This window comes from Terrapene carolina, unplaced genomic scaffold, assembly GCF_002925995.2.
Source record: "Terrapene carolina triunguis isolate 2854851 unplaced genomic scaffold, T_m_triunguis-2.0 Scaffold85, whole genome shotgun sequence".
Lineage (NCBI taxonomy): Eukaryota > Metazoa > Chordata > Testudines > Emydidae > Terrapene > Terrapene triunguis.
In genome coordinates this window covers 54,156,366-54,176,609 of record NW_020664436.1, presented here as the reverse complement: position 1 = coordinate 54,176,609, position 20,244 = coordinate 54,156,366, and the positions used below count along the sequence as shown (strand labels likewise).

At 39.8% G+C, this 20,244-nt stretch overlaps 1 protein-coding gene across 1 annotated transcript in view; it reads right to left on the bottom strand.

The window, feature by feature from the left end:
• The window catches only part of EPB41L2 (erythrocyte membrane protein band 4.1 like 2), a 234,964-nt gene that overhangs the window by 57,964 nt on the left and 156,756 nt on the right, over positions 1–20,244 (bottom strand). The window contains exons 7-8 of the mRNA XM_026649545.1: positions 3,575–3,650; positions 1,062–1,294 (exon numbers count right to left, since the gene is read on the bottom strand). Of these exons, the coding sequence (XP_026505330.1) occupies positions 1,062–1,294; positions 3,575–3,650 (309 nt within the window). The remainder of the gene's footprint in view (positions 1–1,061; positions 1,295–3,574; positions 3,651–20,244) is intronic.

The following is a 20,244-nucleotide window of genomic DNA, read 5'->3' as shown; positions in this document are numbered from 1 at the left end:
TCAACATAGAAAGGTTAACCTTTTCTGACTTAGACTGCACACTTTGCACACATAACTATACAGTATCTAGAGAGCAATATATGCCCAAATTGTGGCCCCATTGAAGACAGTGGGGGTTTTGCTCCCAATATAGCTCAGGACTTCATTCATTATTATTATTATTTGTATTGTGGTAATGCCTAGTCATGGACCAGGACCCCATTGTGCTAGATGCTGTACAAACAGAACAAAAAGACAGTTCCTGCCCCAAGGAGCTTACAATTTACATTCCTAGCATTTATCTAACAAAAGACGACCGTCCTTCCGTCAGTATGAGGGGAACAAGAATAATTTTTCCTATTATTGACAAAACTAAAACAGTGACCATGGTTTATTCAAGGTAAAAAACAACACTACAAAAAGAGTGTATAGTTCAGGGCACTGGGCTCTGGCCTTTGGGCAATGCAAAGAAATGTATGATCTATTTTGTTGACTGAAAGCAATTGCCAATGTACTTATATTTTTAATGTAATGAGACTTTGGGACTTTAATTCTATCTGCACGTCAGTCATAAAATGGCTCCTCATAATCAGACTACAAATGTATTTTTAATAATCCAAAGGTAGCTAGTTTAGACACTGAATAATTGTGGCTAATTTAAATGAAAAATTTCAGATTCTGAATGTTTTCTTCATATTATTCAAAACATCTCTGAATGAAATAAATTCAGACAATCGTTCTTAAAAAGCAAGTAAAAAAGCCCGTATCATGAAATATAGCTTCAAAACTTTCCCAGCTGAAATGTTTATTGCTGTTTTTACTGGCTAAAGCAAGAAGCCATCCATAATTGACTTATTTGATGGAAAGCCTACTAAGGGGCTTTAATAAACAGAAGAAAAAAAAGTCAAACTAAAGACAAGTTCCATTTAAATGCATATAAGAAAAATGTTGTAGCTATGTAAGTGGTGTAAGACTTTCATAGTAGTGCTAAACTTCTTCAATCTAACACAATTTTATACATATTTTTAAGATCAAGAGAAATGACAGATGTAACCAAGACCATATCAACATTTTATTCCCACCAGGTCTGACACACCTGTGTGTTTTGTGCAGTTCTACTACTTTCTCCTCCATCTCTTTTGTTTGATTGGGTGCAAATTGGAATTCGCTGATGTAATGGTTATTGTGCTCCTCTGAATCATAGTCGCCTAGCTCGGCCTGCAGAGTATATGAACCAAGGAGGGCATGAGTCACAAAAGAACATGGCAGTCGGCCAGAAGCAATATCCTGACGAAGCTGTAGGCATAGGAAATATCTGCAAAAAGGAAAAAAAAGTTACTTATGGTAAACAGAAATATTCCTGCAGGAAATTTGTGACAGCACACATGCACAAAGCTGAGTAAAATCTATCCAAACATGTAGTTCCAATAGTCTGTTTTAAAAAAACCAAATGCACTGATAGAGCCATTACACAGAGACCAAGTTCCATTTCTGATCGATTTTGTCAACTAAAAACAAAGGATTTGGAGTTACAGTTTTAGTATAAGAATCAATACATCTTTCATAAATCAGCTGAATTAGAAATACCCTGGTTCCCAGTACAAATGAGCAGTATGTGTCTGCCTTTACATAATAAAACTTGCTTACCAACTCTGTCATGTTTATTTTCAGGCTTGGTACAATTAGGGTGACCAGATGACCGATTTTATAGGGACACTCTCGATTTTTGGATCTCTCTCTCTCATATAGGCTCCTATAACCTCCCAGCCCCATGCCAATTTTTCACATTTGCTGTCTGGTCACCCTAGGTACAATCCATTTAAAAATGGATGATACATTTTTCATTGAAAATCTAGGGTTTGGTTTTAAAACTTCAGTAATATATCTAATTTTTTTTGCACCATGTAATCCAACGAGTCATACCATACAACACAGGAATGCATACTATATCAATAAGCAGTGAACACTTGCATCCCTCACACAGGTCGTATCCATGTGAGTAATTACATTTATCTTGTACCTTGCAACTCTTGTCCATAAAGCCTTATGCCATGCACACACAAAGTAATCTTACATGACATACTAAACAAAAGTAAATTTTATTTTTTACTAGTTTATTTTGAATTCATAGTGAAGCTCAAAGTATTGGGGATTTAGAAAATTTCAAAGATAATCAAGGATAACACTATTTACATTAATTGAACACAATCTAAAAGCCCAACTTAATTTCCTGAAAATAGTTTTATAGCCAGCGTGGACACCTAAAGCTTGTTTTAGATTAATTGAACACGAATACAATTAGCTATACTACTACATGTGGAATGAGAGACAATTATAGACTGTATATGTAGTTTATTTTGTACATCAAATGTTTGGAGTGGTCATTTTTCTCACAAATGGGGAAGCTACTAAGTGGTGAACTATGTAAATAATTTTAAACGAGTATCAATAAATCCTTTATATACCATTGTCATACAGTCGGTGTTTGCTATACACTGTATTTAACAAATTCTATTTGATAAATGTTTGACAACTAAAAATAAATTATCTGGACTATTTCTGTATCCCCCTCAAAACACTTAAGCAAGTTACAAACCACAATTAACTGTTTAATGTTGCAACAGTAAACCAAGACAACTCTTGAGGGAAAAAATATTTCCCATTTTCTTTAAACTCTTTCTACTTTTCTCTGTTCTCAGATTCTTCCTCCTTGGCTGTCTGAAAAGCATGTAGCACATAATGGGTACTATCATAAAGAAACAAGGATAATAATTCTGTTGTACTATCTTACTTTGTGTGTTTGTTACCATCTCTAATACCTATCTATGAAAATGTATTCTCAGCAATTCAGTTTATGTTTAATATAGAGTTAGCATATAAAGCACCTTAACATCTTTGAGCTCAGTACTCATATCAACACAAGTTACCCTACCGCTTACATCCGAATATAGTGACAGCCCCACAACATCCACTGGCTCCATGCCTCTGACCCTTAAGAGGTTCATTCCCTTTTCTGGTCTCCTCCCTGCTACCATGCTGCTCCACTCTATCCCATTTCTATCCTCATCCTCTGGTCTCTTGCTATAATTTTTTACTTTCTCCCTCTTCCTTCTGGACCCCTTCATTAGCCCCTCCCCCCATTTCAACTAGCTTCCCCCTCTCATTTGGGAGCTCCCCTGGAGGCCTTATCAGATCCACTGAGTCCCAGGTCTCATCCCAGCTCAGGACTGCTCATGCTGTGAACTGGGGGCAAGAAAAGCTGCGTGATGTCATCATGCAAAGTCTCCAACTCCTACTCGCTTCCTACTGGCTACAAAAAGCGGCAGCATTGCACAGTATAGTCAAACTGTGCTGTAGCAGCAGACAGAATATTTAAACTTCCAGGCCATCCTGAAGTCTGTGCCCAGGATAAATTTCCTCCCACAACTAGGGCCTCTCTGTTCCCTTATTCTATGAGGGAGGAAGGGAAGGAGTGGGGAGAGAGAAAATCTGCAATGTGAATTCAAAACACAGGAAGCAAGTAAGTTGTTGACTTGCAGAGTGTACAATATAAAAAAAACACTGATTATCAAGTTTTATATTAAAATATGCATACCTGGTAATGTCTTCAGTCAACTGTGAAGGATCAGGAGGATAAAACTTCACATTAAAGGTGAATAGCCAGGGTAAACCTACAAATGGGAAATGGCTGATTATTACTCCACAAGAACTTTAACAAGCAACCAAAACAAACAAAAATTTCTTATTGGAAGATTTAAAACACTTGTGAAAAAGTCTTAATTCCTGAAATGCTAGTCACATCAATAAAAGTCAAGTTTAAAATGTAAGAAATTTAGAAATTATATGATAAAGAGAGAGAAAGTTAACAAGAGTGGGTTCTCTTCAATGCCAGGTAGTTACACTTGTAAACTGAAAGATCAGACCAACAGGTTAAGATAATTTATTTCATTTCTGAAGAATTTGTTACAATGTTTTTCTTATCATAGATTATGAAAACATCTATAAAAGTATTTAGTATTTGAATTCTCAGGCAACCATAATAATTTGATTTAGCAGCTTTAAAGGTATCTTTTGTTCAAACAAGCATTTTAGAGGGTTTCAACCCTGAGCAACTATTTTTTGCATTGATTGTGAACTAATATAATCAATGTTTTCCAGCTTCTTCCAGGGTAAGTCTCTCTCCCCTGTTGAGATGAGCTCATAAAACAACAACAAATTCCTTTTAATTTGGGAGACTGTAGAATCACTCATGGGGAAGAAAAACTGAAAGAACTGAGGTTTGTGAGGCATACACTAAAGCATGAAGTAGAAATAGTGCAGTTGTAAAGCACTTTATTTGCAGGCAAATACTGTAGCCCCCCCAAAATGGCTGCTCTCATTAAATATATAAAACCACATATACATTATGATTCTAATATAGGAGAAACTGTAGACATGTAGGGCTGGAAGGGCTCTCGAAAGGTCATCATGTCTAACCCCTTGCGCAGAAGCAGGGCCAAGTAGACCTATACCATCCCTGGCAGGTGTTTCTCCAACCTCCTCTGAAAAACCTCCAATTATGGGGATTTCACAAGCTCCCCTGGAACTCTATTCCAATGCTTAACTACCCTTGTAGTTAGAAAGCTTTCCCTAATATCTCATTTAAATCTCACTTGCTGCAGATTAAGCCCCATTACTTCTTGTCCTACCTTCAGTGGACATTGTTAAGGTATCATTAAAAGCAACTATCAAGACCATAATATCGCGCCACCACTCAAAATGCATTCACAGGAAAATTTCTAACAAAGTTGCTTTGTAATGACTCACAAATAAAACTGGACTTTGGGTGAAAAAACTCATGTTTAAAGAAGGTAGGAAATGTTGACATTAAAGAATCATGTTTCCCATAACTCTTCCTCATATCCTGACTTATAACATTGAAATATAAAATGAGTAATTGTAAATAGTGAGATTAAGCACTTTGATAATTATAAATCATTAAAACTATAGCTATGTACAGTAAATGAGTACAGATAAGATAACACTTAGGCTAACAAAACAAAGGTAACATATGTTGGAAGACGTAAGTGAACATTAACGTCACACCCCCTTTAAGCTCTGATCCAGGAATTTATTAAGTTTTTAAGGTTTGTTTTTAACTTGTACCGAATTTTTTGAAGTGTTTTCATTACTCAATAAAATATTGTTTGGAAAGTAATTCATCTTTATTAGTTCCCAACATATGTTGCTGAATGCCTGGCGGTACTGAAAGCACCCACTTAGTTGTTATTGAACACTGTGACACAACTTATAGGATCTTTTACAAATAGTGTCATCATCATATAGCAAGCACCACAAAATTAACAGATACATTGTCAGTGTTCTATTCATAAATTTGCACCAAGCACCACACAATTCCTAATAGGCACCCAAACTGCAGGGCCAGGTAGAGCATAGCACACCACAACATGTTACTACGGTTCACTATTAAAATGCTCTTTCAAAGCCTTCCTGAGCCACACAGGTCCTGGGTGAGCTCTTCTGATAACCCTTGTATCTGGCTGTTCAAACTCAGCAGACAGATGTTCCAACTTTACCCTCCACCCAGATGCATCTTTTCTCCTTTTGCTTCACAGATACTATGCAGGACACTGCAGGCAGCTATAATCACTGGGATATTTTTCTCACTGAGATCCAGTCTTGTGAGTCAACGTCACCACCCCTTCAAACGACTAAAAGCACATTCAACTCCCACTCTGCACCTGCTGAACCAGTAGAGTTGAATCGTTCCTTGGTGCTGTTGAGATCACCAATGTACAGTTTCATGAGCCGTAGAGTAAGGGGTAGGCTGGGTCTCCCAGGATCACTACAGGCATTTTGACGTTGCCAATGGTAAATCCACCAGTCAGGAAAGCAAGTCCCTGCTTTCAGCTTTTTGAACAGTCCTGTGTTCTTAAAGATGTTGGTGTCAGGCACCTTCCCTGACCAGCCAACACTGATGTCAGTGAAGTATCCCCAGTGATCCACTGGCACTTGCATAACCATAGAAAAATAGTCCTTTCTGCTGATGAACTCTGGGGCAAGGTGGTCTGGTGCCAAAATAGGGATGTGTGTGCTGTCTATCACTTCACTGCTGTTCACGAATCCGATCACTGCAAATCCATCCATTATATCCTGCAAGTTGCACAGAGTCACAGTCCTGTGTAGCAGGAGATGATTAATGGCCTTGCACATTTGCATGACAATGACCTGCACACTGGATTTTTCCAACTCCAAAATGATTTCCCACTGACCAGTAGCAATCTATCATTGCAAATTTCCACAGTGTGATTGATACTTCTCCTCTGTCAGTGAAGCTCTCACTCTGGTGTCCAGATGCTGGAAGGCTCAGGCAAGCTCAGTGCACAGTTCTAGGAATGTGGCCTTGCACATCCAAAAGTTCTGCAGACACTTCTTGTCATCTCAGTGACATTACAGTGTGATCTCACCAGTCAGTGCTCATTTCTCATGCCCAAAAAGCAGCTCTCCACCATTTGCAACCACTCTTTGACCACTACCAACAATCAGGAATGCTGGGACAATTTGTATAGTGTGGGTTCTGAGAGCCAGTGAACCAAACTGTAAACCCTGTACATAATGGAAAGCACTTCAAGCCAGGGGATGTGGCAGCACCCCCAGGATCCCTCGTAGTTCCAGCATCTATGCCAACACTGTTGAATTGGTTCTCGCTTGGTCCTACAGCAATTTGCCCTCCAGGAAACCGTCATGTTCTCCACAGCTCTTTCTGCAGCTCTGCAAATACTGGAGAGTCGTGCATCCTGTGCTTGCAACGCTCATGACAATAGAGCAGAGTTGTACAGGCTCCACGCTTTTGTCAGAGATAGTGGACAATGGCAAGCCCCATGTGGGTTTGTGGGATTTTAAAAATAGGTGTGGAAAACTATGGAATAAAGATGGCATTTGGAGGTGGAAAAAGCTGCACGATGGGAACTTTATCTCACAATTCCAGTCATCCCAGTGAAACTCGTTTCTGCCCCGCTATGCATTGCCAAAACTTCCCAAAAGACAGTGCACTGGATGGTGGTGAGTAGCACACTGGGATACCTACCCATCGTGCACCACACTGTGCATTGAAACAAGCACTCATATGGAGTAGGCACAGCACCAACATAAGGAGCCAAGTACGCATGCACGTACACAAGCAATATACTATCTGTGGCAGATTATGTCAACCTAACTTGAGTTAACAAAAGTTTGTAGTGTAGACATGCCCTAGGTCTGGGGAAAGAAATATGAGTGACTATGCTAAATACAAGTCGCGACAGATAGTTAAGCATAAAGGGTAAGATGCTGTAGGAGGTTGCTTGAGCTGGCCTGGGTAATAAGGGTTAGATTGTTATGTAAAAGAGGTTTACATAAAAGACCCCATTCAGAGTCAGCTGGCAGATTGTTGTAATGAGCTATGAAACCAGCGTCTCTTAAGTCCATGGTTTCTGGTGTCTAGCAGCGTTATGAATTTAAGTTCCCAGGTTCATCTTTTGACGTGCTTATGCAAGTTTCCTCTGGGACGAGTATTGAAAGATCAGATATGTGGTGATCATTTTCTGAAAAGTGTTCACCCATAGCTGATATGATGGTTTTGTGTCTTATTTTCTGTGAGAGTTCATTTGAGAGCATAGTGATTATCTGGTTTCACTCACATAATTTTTATTGGGGTATCTGATGCACTGGATGAGGTACACCACATGTGATAAGTATGTGTAGGACCCATGAATCTTGAAAGGTGTTGTGTGGGGGGGTATTTATCATTATAGCAGTGGAGATATGTCTGCAGGTTTTGTATCTGTTTTTCTGGCAGGGTCTGGTGCCACTTTTAGTTGGTGCATCCCGGTCCGTGGAGAGCTTGCTTCTGATGACTAGCTTGGCAAGGTTTGGGGGGTTGTTTTAAGGCCAGAAGAGAAGGGTGTGGCAAAGATTTCTTTCAGGATGTGGGCCCCATCAAATATTGGTTGCAACTATTTGATGATACCCCATATGGATTCCAGTGTGAGGTGGCAGGTGACAGATAGTGGTGTGTGCTGTTGGTGGTTTTTTGCCCCCTGTATTGAAGTGGGTTCTTCCAGGGTATTTGGGTGGTCCTTTTCATGATGCAATCTACTTCTCTAGTGGTATCCTTGATTAATGTGGTGGTTTTAAGTGTGCATCCTGGACTTTCTCTTCATAGCAAATTCTGTGGTATCTAAGTGTTTGGCTGTAGATAACAGATTTCTGTGTGTTCTTGGGTGGTTACTGGATCTGTGGAGGTAAGCATGGTGATCCATGCATTTCTTATATATAGTCATTTGTAGGGTTTCACTGTTGAAGTTAACTGTGGCATCCAGAGTTGATGCTTTGTGGGAATGTTGTAGAGAGTTTGATGGATGAGTGGTAGTTGTTGAAGTTGTGGTGGAAATCTATGAGAATTTAGGGCTTTTGTCCAGAGGATGAAAATATAATCAATATATATAAAACCTGCTCACTCTTAATAGCCTAGTCCAAACCTCTTTTACAGAATGTTATAATCCTTATTGCCCCCCCACTACAACATGTGTTACCCCTTACGTTAAACTATCTGTCCCAACTTGTATTTAGCTCAGACACACTGATTTCTCTTCCCAGACCTGAAGAACTCTGAGTAGTTCGAAAGCTTGTATCTTCCACCAACAGAAGTTACGCAATTAAAAGATATTACCTGGATCATTGGATGATTACCTGTTCTGTTCATTCCCTCTGAAGCACCTGGCACTGACCACTGCTGGAAGACAGGATACTGGGATGTATGGACCTTTGGTTTGACCCACTGTGGCCATTCTTATGTACCTTACAAGATATTTCTATTCACAAAACATCCTTAGAACAACAAGGATTTTTGAAGTGTTTACAGTGATGCATATACTAAGCCAGGACAGGATCAAGTCCAAAAGGTGTCTCTGGAGAAAAAGTGTCTAATGGTAACTAATGGGTCAAATGCACATACAATCGGAACACCATTTTAATGTAGCACTATTGAACGAAAGCCATAACTGATGGAAACAAGCTAATCTATTCCCTCCCTGGGGACTGGCATCAATTCAAAATAGTTAATGTTTAATTCTCTCAGCACGAACCCATAGAACAGTAAATATAAACATTTCATTCCAGTTATGGGGAGAGGCAATACACTAGTAGCTCAAATATACCAGGCTTCTGATATGTCTTTTTGTGAGAAGAGTCAATAATGGTGAGTACAGTCTTACAATAATACTGCTTGAAAACTACGGATTAAAACAAAAAAAGCTGCTAACGAAAAACAAAGGTAAGTCAGAACACTACAGAAGTACATGGACTGAAAGAATGTACAGAGAATTTAATCATAAGAAAACTTTAATTGTACTGCTATGAAAATACTAATTTTCTGTGAACAAAAAATTATAATAAATAATTATTAGGCATCTAAGTTAACTATTAAGAGAAGTGAAAGAGTTCCCCTCTTGAGACGAACAGGGCAACTGACATCTCTCGGTGGTATTGTTTCACTGTTCCAACTGCAGACTTAGCATTAGAAGAGTGCATTGGTTGCCTTTTAGGTCTGGTCTACACAAATAAATTAATAACCCATTCCTGACACCCAGTTCATCTGCAACTGTAGATGGGGGGGGGGGCGCGAGGGGGGGGGACAAGAGGGACTGTTCAGCATCTGCCCCAACCCCTCAAATATAGTGAAGACTTGTTTGATGCTCAAATCAGTTTTTAATGGTTTATACTTGCAGTTAAACCAGGTGTAGATGAACGGATGCTTAACCTATTGCTGGCTCCTGTTAGCAATGTGATTTTTTTCTAGCATAGATCACAGCTCTTAGAAGGCTCTTTGTAACTAGAAGGTCACTCTAGATTTTGTTTGTTTTAAGTGAAACACTGTTAGCAAAAATGCTCCTAGAGTTTGAATCCATGGGATATGTGGAAATTCCAGGTGTATACACCTTTAGTACACAGTCTAAATAAATTGTAGTAATTTAGCATATTATTACAGCCACAAACAAAATTCAGTAAAGCTGTTTGAAACCGACAATTTAACAATTTTGCATTGGTCACAGTATGAATTGCTGGCCTTCTTATATTTTAAATGGTAATAGGAAACTGTTTTTCCTTTGAACATAAACTAAATGTATTAAACTGCTTGTGTACAGTCTGTTTCTGTACTTCTGACTTAGTCTACGAGTATAGCTCATATGTACAGCAATGTGACAAAAGCACACAAAAACTTGATTGTCTGTATAAAACTTTATACTGTGATACTGACATTATAAACTGCTGGGCAAGGTAAAAAATGTTGATATTTAAATGATATTTAGAATTTTGTCTGTACTAGTGCTCTCTGTTTATTGGTGCTTAATAGTATGGCCTACTGAAATGTCAAGAATTTGTCTAGCCAACTTGCTACCTCAAAAATGCTTCAGAAGCAACATTAGACACATTCTTCAAGGAAAAGAATGCAATAACTAACAGTGCACAATTAACATGATTCATCCCATCTATACTGGAGAATCAGTGTTTTATCCCAATAAAGGCATTCTTGTATCTTTTACTGTTGGTGTATATGCTATTTTTATGGCTCAACTAATAGTTTTGTGATAATGTGGCAAGAACAAATAAATTAATGGCACACAGGCAACTGTAAAAAGGGTACCCAAAATTAAGGAAATTTCCCCTCTGCAATGTATTGCCCCTGAAATTGATCTAGGGAGTCAAGACAATCTATATCTTGTTCTTAAGACCCTCCATGTACTTAGCCCAGCAGGGTTAAATAGGGATTGGGAATGGCTGAGCCATTACAAACATTGAATCTATCTCCTCTTGTAAGTATTCTCACACTTGCTTCTTATCAAACTGTCTGTACTTGGCTATCTTGATTATCACTTCAAAAGTTTTTTTTTTTCCTCTTACTTAATTGGCCTCTCAGAGTTGGTAAGACAACTCCCACCTATTCGTGCTCTCTGTATGTGTGTATATATATCTCCTCTATATATGTTTCACTCTATATGCATCCGAAGAAGTGGGTTGTAGCCCACGAAAGCTTATGCTCTAATAAATTTGTTAGTCTCTAAGGTGCCACAAGTACTCCTGTTCTTTTCATGGACCCTGTCTCTCTCCCCCCTTCCCCCAGTCCCTCTCTATTCACAGTCTCAACACAGCTGATGAAAAAAAGCATCTCTTCAGCAACTTCTCCTTCCTTTTGATTACCCTTATCTGTCACTCCATCTGAATTAATCTCTCAAATGTAGAGGTTTTCCTTTGTCTATACCTCTTAAAATCTTCTTTTCCTCTTCACACCAATTCATTTCAACTCAATTTAACATTACAAAGCCTTTGAGATAAAGTTTATAAGAAAGATGTTATAGAAAGCAAAATTTCTTTGTATACATCTTGATGCACAGGCCCTTAGCCATACAGTTCTTCTTGTTAAATGAAAATCAGCTACAGCTGAGTTTAAAATGAAACATTTATATACCAGCAACTCTAAGTAATATAAAGTCTTGCAAAATTCCCAACTCATGGACTACATATTACACTAGTGTTACTTACTTAATATTTTATTTGTGAAGTAAACATAATTTGATCTGATGTTTGATTTCATTTGGAAGTTCACCTAATTAATCATGGCATTACCCTTTCTTATCCATCATCATTTCTGAGCAGCAGATTAGCCTACATTACGGTATGCCTGCTAACATGATTGTAATTCACCCTTACAGAACCAAGGTAGGGCTAGCTCAGTGGTTTGAGAATTGGCCTGCTAAACCCAGGGTTGAGAGTTCAATCCTTGAGGGGGCCACTTAGGGATCTGGGGTAAAAATCAGTACTTGGTCCTGCTAGTGAAGGCAGGGGGCTGGACTCGATGACCTTTGAAGGTCCCTTCCAGTTCTAGGAGATAGGATATCTCCATTTATTTATTTAAGGTAGAATTTTTCCATACTCAAACTGCACTTACAAATGAATTTATTCATTTGTAGTTCCCCAGCCAGCCATTCTTATCCCCCAACCCTTCACGCTACAAAAGAAAGGAGTCCTGCCCATCTCCATAGCCTTCATCCCTTTTACAATTCTGAACCTGTATCTAGTCACTGGGTGTAAATGTAAATCCTGTCCCAGCACTACCAAGGGACAGAAGTTCTGGGGACCCTGAAAAGGCTAAGTCAGGTTTCAAAGGCTGTCACTCACTCTTGCCTCTTATTGGCCAGTGGAGTTTTGGGAGAGGGGAAGGAAGAGAGAAACAGCAGGGCAGAAGGAAAGTTTCCAAATTTCCTCCTCTGCTGCAGGAAATTCCTGCGACTGCCAGGGAAGGGGGTTGGGTGAAGGGAAGTGTCCGGCTGCTGAAACCACTCACATTTGTATTTGTCTGCTTGTTGCCACCCTCAGCTCCCTAGATGATCCCTGATCCATTTTGCCACTACCAGTTTAAATGCTTGAATGATTCTGCAAGATGCCATGAACGCTGGCCTCAATCCAGCAAAACCTGTTCTTAAAAACCTCCAATAACAGATTCCACAATCACTCTAGGCATTTTATTCCAGTGCTTAACTACCTTTTGCTTCCCAAAAGAGTTAAAAAGTGATCTAGTTATTTTTAAAGTTACTTTATCCAGTATCCAGACAGGATTCTACCTGGTTTGGAATAATAAATAAATACAAAAAAAGGGTTCAGTCAATGATGCTTTCTTACTGTACAAATCTCCTCAACTTCCTGTCAGATAGAGGTGCTTACCACAAAACTTATAACACCTCCTTCAGTGTTTTGCTAAAAACTCTTGATCTAGATGCTGCTGAAAGATAGAGATATGTTAGCCCCATTTGTTAATTTGACTGTTAACCGTCTCCCAGAGCCTACATCAAATGAAACCTGCAATATGGGTATGTTTGCTTTAATGATGCAAATATATTCAGATTGTCCTTGACAAGATAGCCTCAAAGTTTATGTGAAGATAGCTTAAGTATGGGCCAGATTCTCATCTATGTGGGTTTTCCACACATATAGGGAAGAAATTTAAGAAATTTAAGGGCTTTGGCTCCCTAAATTCACATCAGCAGAGGCCTTGTACCTTCACATACCTGCAATCCCATCACCCATCTATAACTAAGTGGATAAAGAAACTGAGGATGAAAGTGCAAGAGTGAACCTCTTTCCATTGTTATTAATGCTGAAAGGCACTGACTAGACATAGTGTAACTGAATAGAATTGGGCACACAGAGACTTGTGCACAGATCTGTAGTCAAAACCAGGCCCAGTAATATCTGGCTCATGGTGGCTATTTTAAAAGCAGTTTGACAAAAAATTTTTTGTAAGAATAAATTCTCTCACACAGCTGATTTTCCAAATGAAGTTGAAATGTGTTCTAGTCAGGATACCTGACAGAGGAGTCAGGAGGTCAGTGTTATGTGAGTAAAAAGGAAGCAACACCTCTGGCTTCAAACACTTGAACACACTATCTGAATTATATACATCTAAAAGAAACCATGTTTAAATCCCAAAATGTCCATCAACCTGTAGGAGCATTCCTGAATTACCTCCACCTGTACGCCCAGGGAGGAAGGAATCCTCTTGAACAGGTCCTGACAGGCCCCATAATCATTTTGAAGAAGCAAAGACACTCAAGATACCACCGCCTCATTGGGTGATGACGAGGAGGAACACAAAGCAGGTTGAGTGGAGCCTCTTATAACCTCTCCAAAGGAGATTCTGCTGGGCCTGCTCAGCACCCTACTTGGTACTAGGGGTAACTTCCCAAGCCTCTTCACAGAAACTATCGTGGCATCTACTAGGAGACCTGGAGGGAGAAGGGTGCAGGAAAGATCTGGTGGTGGGAAGAAACCCCCTGGGTTCCAATATGGCAATTGGTAGGGCATGGACCACAACCTCTTTGTCCCTCGATCAACATGGAACCTCTGCCAGATACCAAGGACAAAATCCCCTCAATGATGGAGAGTGATGCCTCCTATCTTGGGAGCAAGACACACATGACTAAGTCTCCGATTCTGAAGAACATCCTGAGACACCCGACCGGTAGAGCCCTGCATGGATTCAAAAATTTGGATCTGCATCTGATCTAACTTGGTAAACCAGTGCTCCCAAAACTGTGGGGTGCACCCCCATAGGAGAATGCAGAGGAACATTCAGCCCCTAGCCCTGCTTTCAGCCCAAGCTCCTCTCCTGAGCCAACTATGCAGTAATGGAGGTGGGGGCATGGACAGATACCCATTATTGGTAAGGGCGGGGCAGCAACAGAAAAAGTTTGGGCACCATTGTGGTAAAAAGTACAACTGTATCTGTGGATGCAGATATATATCCATGGATTTGCAGGGCTCTACCGGCTGGGGTTGTGGTACCCCCAAGTGCCGAGGACCACTGTTGAGACCAGAAATGATGGTATCGAAGGAAACATTTTGGCCTTGCCTCTAGACAGCACAGGGCAAGGAGGCGCAAGAGTGTCTGATGCTGGCCACGGTACCAGAAGTTGATCTCTACCTATAGGCAGGTCTGATGCAGACTGAGGGTTCATTGGTACCAGATGAGAGGTCTCCTGTACCGCTGGTCCCCAAACTGTGGTATCAAGAAGGTCCCTTGACACTGTTGTTGTTATACTGAAGGGGTTGGTACACCAGCAGGGATCAGTCTCAACTTCACAGGCACCACCAGTGCCAGAATTGATGACCCCACATAAGATGCTGTCACAACATCAGGGAGCGCCTCTTCTCAAAGGACACACTACCCTCTTTCCAGCCTGTTTATTGGTTGATGGTACCAGGCTCCTTGATCTCTTGGAGGATGAGTCCTTCAAAGCACCATGTCAATGCTTTCTTTGAGGTACTGGGGAAGGACAGCGGCACTAAGATGCAGCAATGTCTGGAGAAGCACTTCTGACTGAAGTAGAAGCAGGAAGGCTCTGATGGTGGACGCAGGGCTGCCTCCATGAGAAGGTGACAGAGCCTCACCTTCCTATACATTTTAGATCTGACACCTGTTCTGGATCTGACGTTGAAGCACTGGGCATGCACATAGTGAAACAGACATGTGCAATTACTCAAAGAAAATAATATAATATGAATCATTTTCTTTATTAGTAGGTGGAAGGTTAATTACATATTGTATATAAATATGTAGATAAATTAATGCATTTGCCATTTTAATCAGGCAGAATCTATTTACACAAATGACTGTACTTCAGCTATATTTTCAGCATAATCTATTCACCAGAGGAAATGAAACGACGGTCTGTAGAGAATCCATTGTAATTTTCATTCCTTCAGTAGAATATGAGCCAAGTTTTCTTAAACGTAATTATAGGGCTTTTGGAATTAATGAAATCCATAGCAAAAATGATTAGTGCAAATGTAAAGCTTTTGGAGAAATATCAGAATTAAAAAAAAATGGAGGTTTCACAAAGACCCTTCCACTTCAGTTGTGATGAACACACTGTTCCTGTCAATTACAGGTGCTTTCACTTGGAGACATGTGGTGAAAAGATTACACAGGTGAGCCCCTGGAATAATTTACAATGCTCTTCTGTTTCAAGTGCAGAAATTTAAATCTTATTCTTGACTAGCGTATCTCCCCATCAATCTACATTATCCAACATGCACATTCCAGAGTGACATTTTATGTAAGGTTACCAGATAGCAACTGTGAAAAAACAGGATGTGGGTGGGGGATAATAGGCGTCTATATAAGAAAGTCCCAAAAAACAGGACTGTCCCTTTAAATACAGGACATCTGGTCACCCTAATTTTATGCAACACTACAAACACTGAATTATTTTAACTAAAAATAATTTTGTTCTACTTGTATAGCATTAATGGATCTGTAGTAAGTGACATGAGTTTATATACAATATACTTTTACTTACTAGTATATTTTATTCTCAAGTTGCTATCACCATTTTCAATCTTAATAGAAATGAATTCCATAAACAAAGTATAGGGTTTGGGGAACATTCCAAGCTGGAGACAATGAAAATACTGGCAAGAGTACACCGTTATGCTTGTTGAGGTGCTAGTAAAATAGGAATTTTATCATGACTTAAGGAGCATGATCAAGCTCTTAGTATTACCCTTGAAATAAAGGAGGTGGCATGCATTGTACATTAGACTCTGAACTACCAACTCCAAAACATGGTATGTCTATGAATGATGCAATAATACTGACAGTGAAGAACGACCTAATATCTGGAGATTCCACATTAGTAAAATTTATCCTATCCTGAAGTATCCATTGTAATTAAGGTCCACAAATTTATTACAATGGATACTTCAGCCTGCTTGCAGGTTGAGGGCAGAGCCAGAACTGTCATCCACTCGCAGCAGGGGAATGCTCCACCTCTTCAAGTTCCATCCAGTTGAGATAACTTCCACAATCAGGATAATTCAAATTTACTTTTCTAAATGATAGATTGTGTTAAATATACTTTGAGGAAAAAGTACAACAATTTCTCCTACTGGAGAAAAGGATATATTACACCAAACAACAATTAACAGAAATCCTCTCTCTGTTCTGAATGATCCATTTCTTTTCAGTGTGGGTGGGATCTGTGGACCTTATTACTTTAAGGAAGGAAACTGTCAGGAAAGCACAAAAAAATGTTCTATTCCTCTTCATGCTAAAGTCCACAGATCTGTTAAAATGGGTTTTTCATAGCAGTGTGCCTCCAGGGAGGGAAGCATGATCATCCTTTAAATATGGACATCCAAAATGAGGTAGATTGTATGTAATCAATCTTCTCCATGCCCCCTTGGGCACTAAGATATGGAGGAGATGACTTCTGTCAAAAGAATGGAAATGGCAATGAGTAAGAATGGATGACCAATAAGCAGAACTTGGTGAACTAGTGGATATCAAGCAGATCTCAATAGAGACATGACTACTCTGCCCTGACACTGACAATCGAAGGAGGAAATTTTCTTGAATTTACTTAAGGAATGAATGCCATGACAGTTGTGAGGACTACCTGTCTGAATTAAAAGTACAATACCGGGTTTCCCAACTTCAAATAAACTCCTGATTGGAGCCCCTGGCAGGCCTACTGTAATGGATAGGAAATAAGACCACATCTCCTTCTGAGGTCCAATTCAAGTATGGCTGTAAAGAGCAACTCTATGACCTTGTGTGGTTTGAATGAAGTTTTATCCAAAGGAAGTATTTAACATGGGGACTTGTACAAAACTTCCTCTTTTTGAGCATGCCAAGAATATTATACTAAAGAGATATGACTTTTTTGCATGGACATTCTTATACACCCACAATAAAGCACTCCTGGGGGAACTCAAGGATCACAGGTGCTGGAAGTAGGGGTGCTGGAGGTGCTGCTGCATCCCCTGACTTAAAATGATTTCCATCATATACAGGATTTACAGGTTGATTCAATGGCTCTCAGCACCCTCACTATACAAATTGTTCCAGCACCTCTGTCAAGGATATGTTTTGCTAGTTTTAATATGGTAATTAAACTGTGGACTTTGCACCAGCCTGTAGAATAAGTTCTATTGGTTGACTTCTCTTTTGGAGTCCATCAGAGCAACACTCACTTCAATCAAGTGTTCATTTGAAACCATCTAATCCCAGCTGGAGGACCAGCCTTGCAATAGCAGACCTCCTCTGAAAATCCAATGCTAGATTTATTCAGGCCTCAGAACCATAAACTCTTCAGCCAGAAAAGCATAAACAGTTTCACTGCTACTCTCTCATTCCTATTCTTGTTTTGGCTTGGGAAAAATGGTCAAGCTGGAAAGACATATAGAAGAGGAGACTTTGCTCATTTTGCAAGATGTCATTGCCACCTCACATTCTGGTCCTGGCACACAGACAGGCTCCAGGACATTTTATTTACCATTTTTAGATACAAAGAGGTTGATCACTAGCCTACCAATTTTACTTATGATGATTCAGATACCTCTGGGTGTAAGAGCAACTCTGCTAATCCGATTTCTGACATGCAAGTCTTGGTGTTTATTTCCCCCTTGGTGGGCATTTTGCTCCAGCCAGGACAGAAGAATCTCTCTCTGGGGTACGGCTGATAGGGTTTTTGTAAGAACTGGGAAGAACACAATCAGACACATTGACTGTCATGACCAGAACACATCTGTTTTCAATGGAAGGACCAGTGCCCTGAGACCTTAATGACTCAATCTGTTCCAGTTGGTGGACACTGTACTCTCTCTTTATGGTAACCATTTCCTGAACTGAGTGGGGAAGGTGCCTTCAAAATAAAAACATTGGGGGATTAGAGAATATACAACTAGAGCTAAATCTCTGTCAATGGAAGAGATAGGGTGAGATGCGGAGGGGATACTCAAGATTACTGGGTAGGCATCATATGAACTCTGGATTGTTGAAGCGTACCTACATACGATTTCAGAATTCAAAATGGATTCCAACAAGAATTGGATGTTTGTTTCTATTTGACACGTTTTTCATTGTGGCCATCTTCCTTCCTTCCTTCTTTCCATCTTGTGTTAACATTCTTCTGAGATGAGACCCTGTACCGGATAGTATTCATCTTCAGTTCAAGCCTATGGCTGACTTCCCTGACATGTTTTTGTTTGTACTGAATTTGTAACCATATCACTGTGTGTTTGCTTCAGCTTTCTATCTGCACAGAATCCTGATCAGAAAAATTGTCTGTGAAGAGAAAAGTAATTTGCCTTCTTCCCTAAAGCCAATATTATTGCTACCCCCTGGGAGCCTATGTAAAAATGCTCGAAGAAGAGAAAAGAAAAAGGCTGCCAGCCTTTTGAAGAACAAACATTGTCTGAGGATGGTAAAATGGGAATATTTTGAAGGCAAGCTTCTTTTAGGAACTTATTTAGATATTTCAGAGAGGGCCCTGTGCTGTGTCCCCGAGATTATCCGGAGGAAGAAATAGGATAGGGAGCAGCCTGTAATACACCTCTACCTCGATATAACGCGACCCAATATAACACAAATTCGGATATAACGTGGTAAAGTAGTGTTCCGGGGGGGCGGGGCTGCGCACTCTGGTGGATCAAAGCAAGTTCAATATAATGCGGTTTCACCTATAATGCGGTAAGATTTTTTGGCTCCCGAGGACAGCGTTATATCAAAGTAGAGGTGTACTCCAACCTGAAATAGAAATAAATCACTTGATAGATGATTAAATTCATGCCATGGCCTTTCACCTGGTTGCTGAGATTGGGAATGGGACAAAGCTGTTCCTGGAATTCTTGCACAATTCCACAGGGTACTCTCTCTAGACAATTTCTACTGACCTCATTTAATCAAACTGACAGAGCCTGGCACCAGTTTGGGTTCTAGCTCCAAATAGGGCTGGTTGGGAAAACTGCAGATAACTAAAGCAAAAGAGGGTAGTTATTGACCCTGCATTTGTTCTAACTATTACTGCAAAGACATTTTCTTTTGTTGTACTTCCCAGACTGCTTGATCTTGTTGCATGACTACCTTTCTGTAGAGTCTGTCAGAAGCCAGGATTGTAAGAGGACTTTTCTGAACACTCTTAATAGCCACAGCTTCTCATAATTTTCCAATTGTATCACTGGTAACGGATGTGTGTGAACGTCTGATCCCAAAGCCTCATATCTACATGAGCCAGATTTGAATCCCACTTTTTAAAAACTGATTGCTAGTCTAAAAATGTGAAAGTTCAGAATTTTCCTCAGAAAAGCTCTGCAGCAAGGAGGTCAAGTGGGGGCAGAAAAAAGCCTAGAGGGAATTTCAGGAAGTTGGGCCTTTCCCTGCTGCTAGTGACTAACGGGTCAGGTTCTGCCCCCACGCTGCAAAGCAGGCTGAAGTATACATTCGTGGTTTTTAGCACAAAGAAGAAAAACCTCTACCAAAAACAGTGGCTAAAAGCATTGGGAGTCTTTAAAGACTCCCTGGTTGTTAAAAAAATAAGTCTTTCAAAGGCTGATATAAACAAGCAAGCATCATAATGACCATATTTGATACACAAGATGCTTGCAAGAGACATTTCATTTAATGAGTTACATAAAATGTCTCCCAGCAGTCACTGAAGACCACATTTTAACACAACTAACATTTAACAGACACGGAAAAGTTCAGATACCCATCTTATTGATTAACCCCGATCATCACCTTGGGAGGTATCAAGTACAGTAATTATGGAGTACTTATGACCGCGTGACATCTCAGCACAGTCAGCAATAAACTGGATAGAAAATTGTAAGTATAGACAACAATAAAAATCTATATTCATCTTTTATTCCATTTTACTAACACTAATT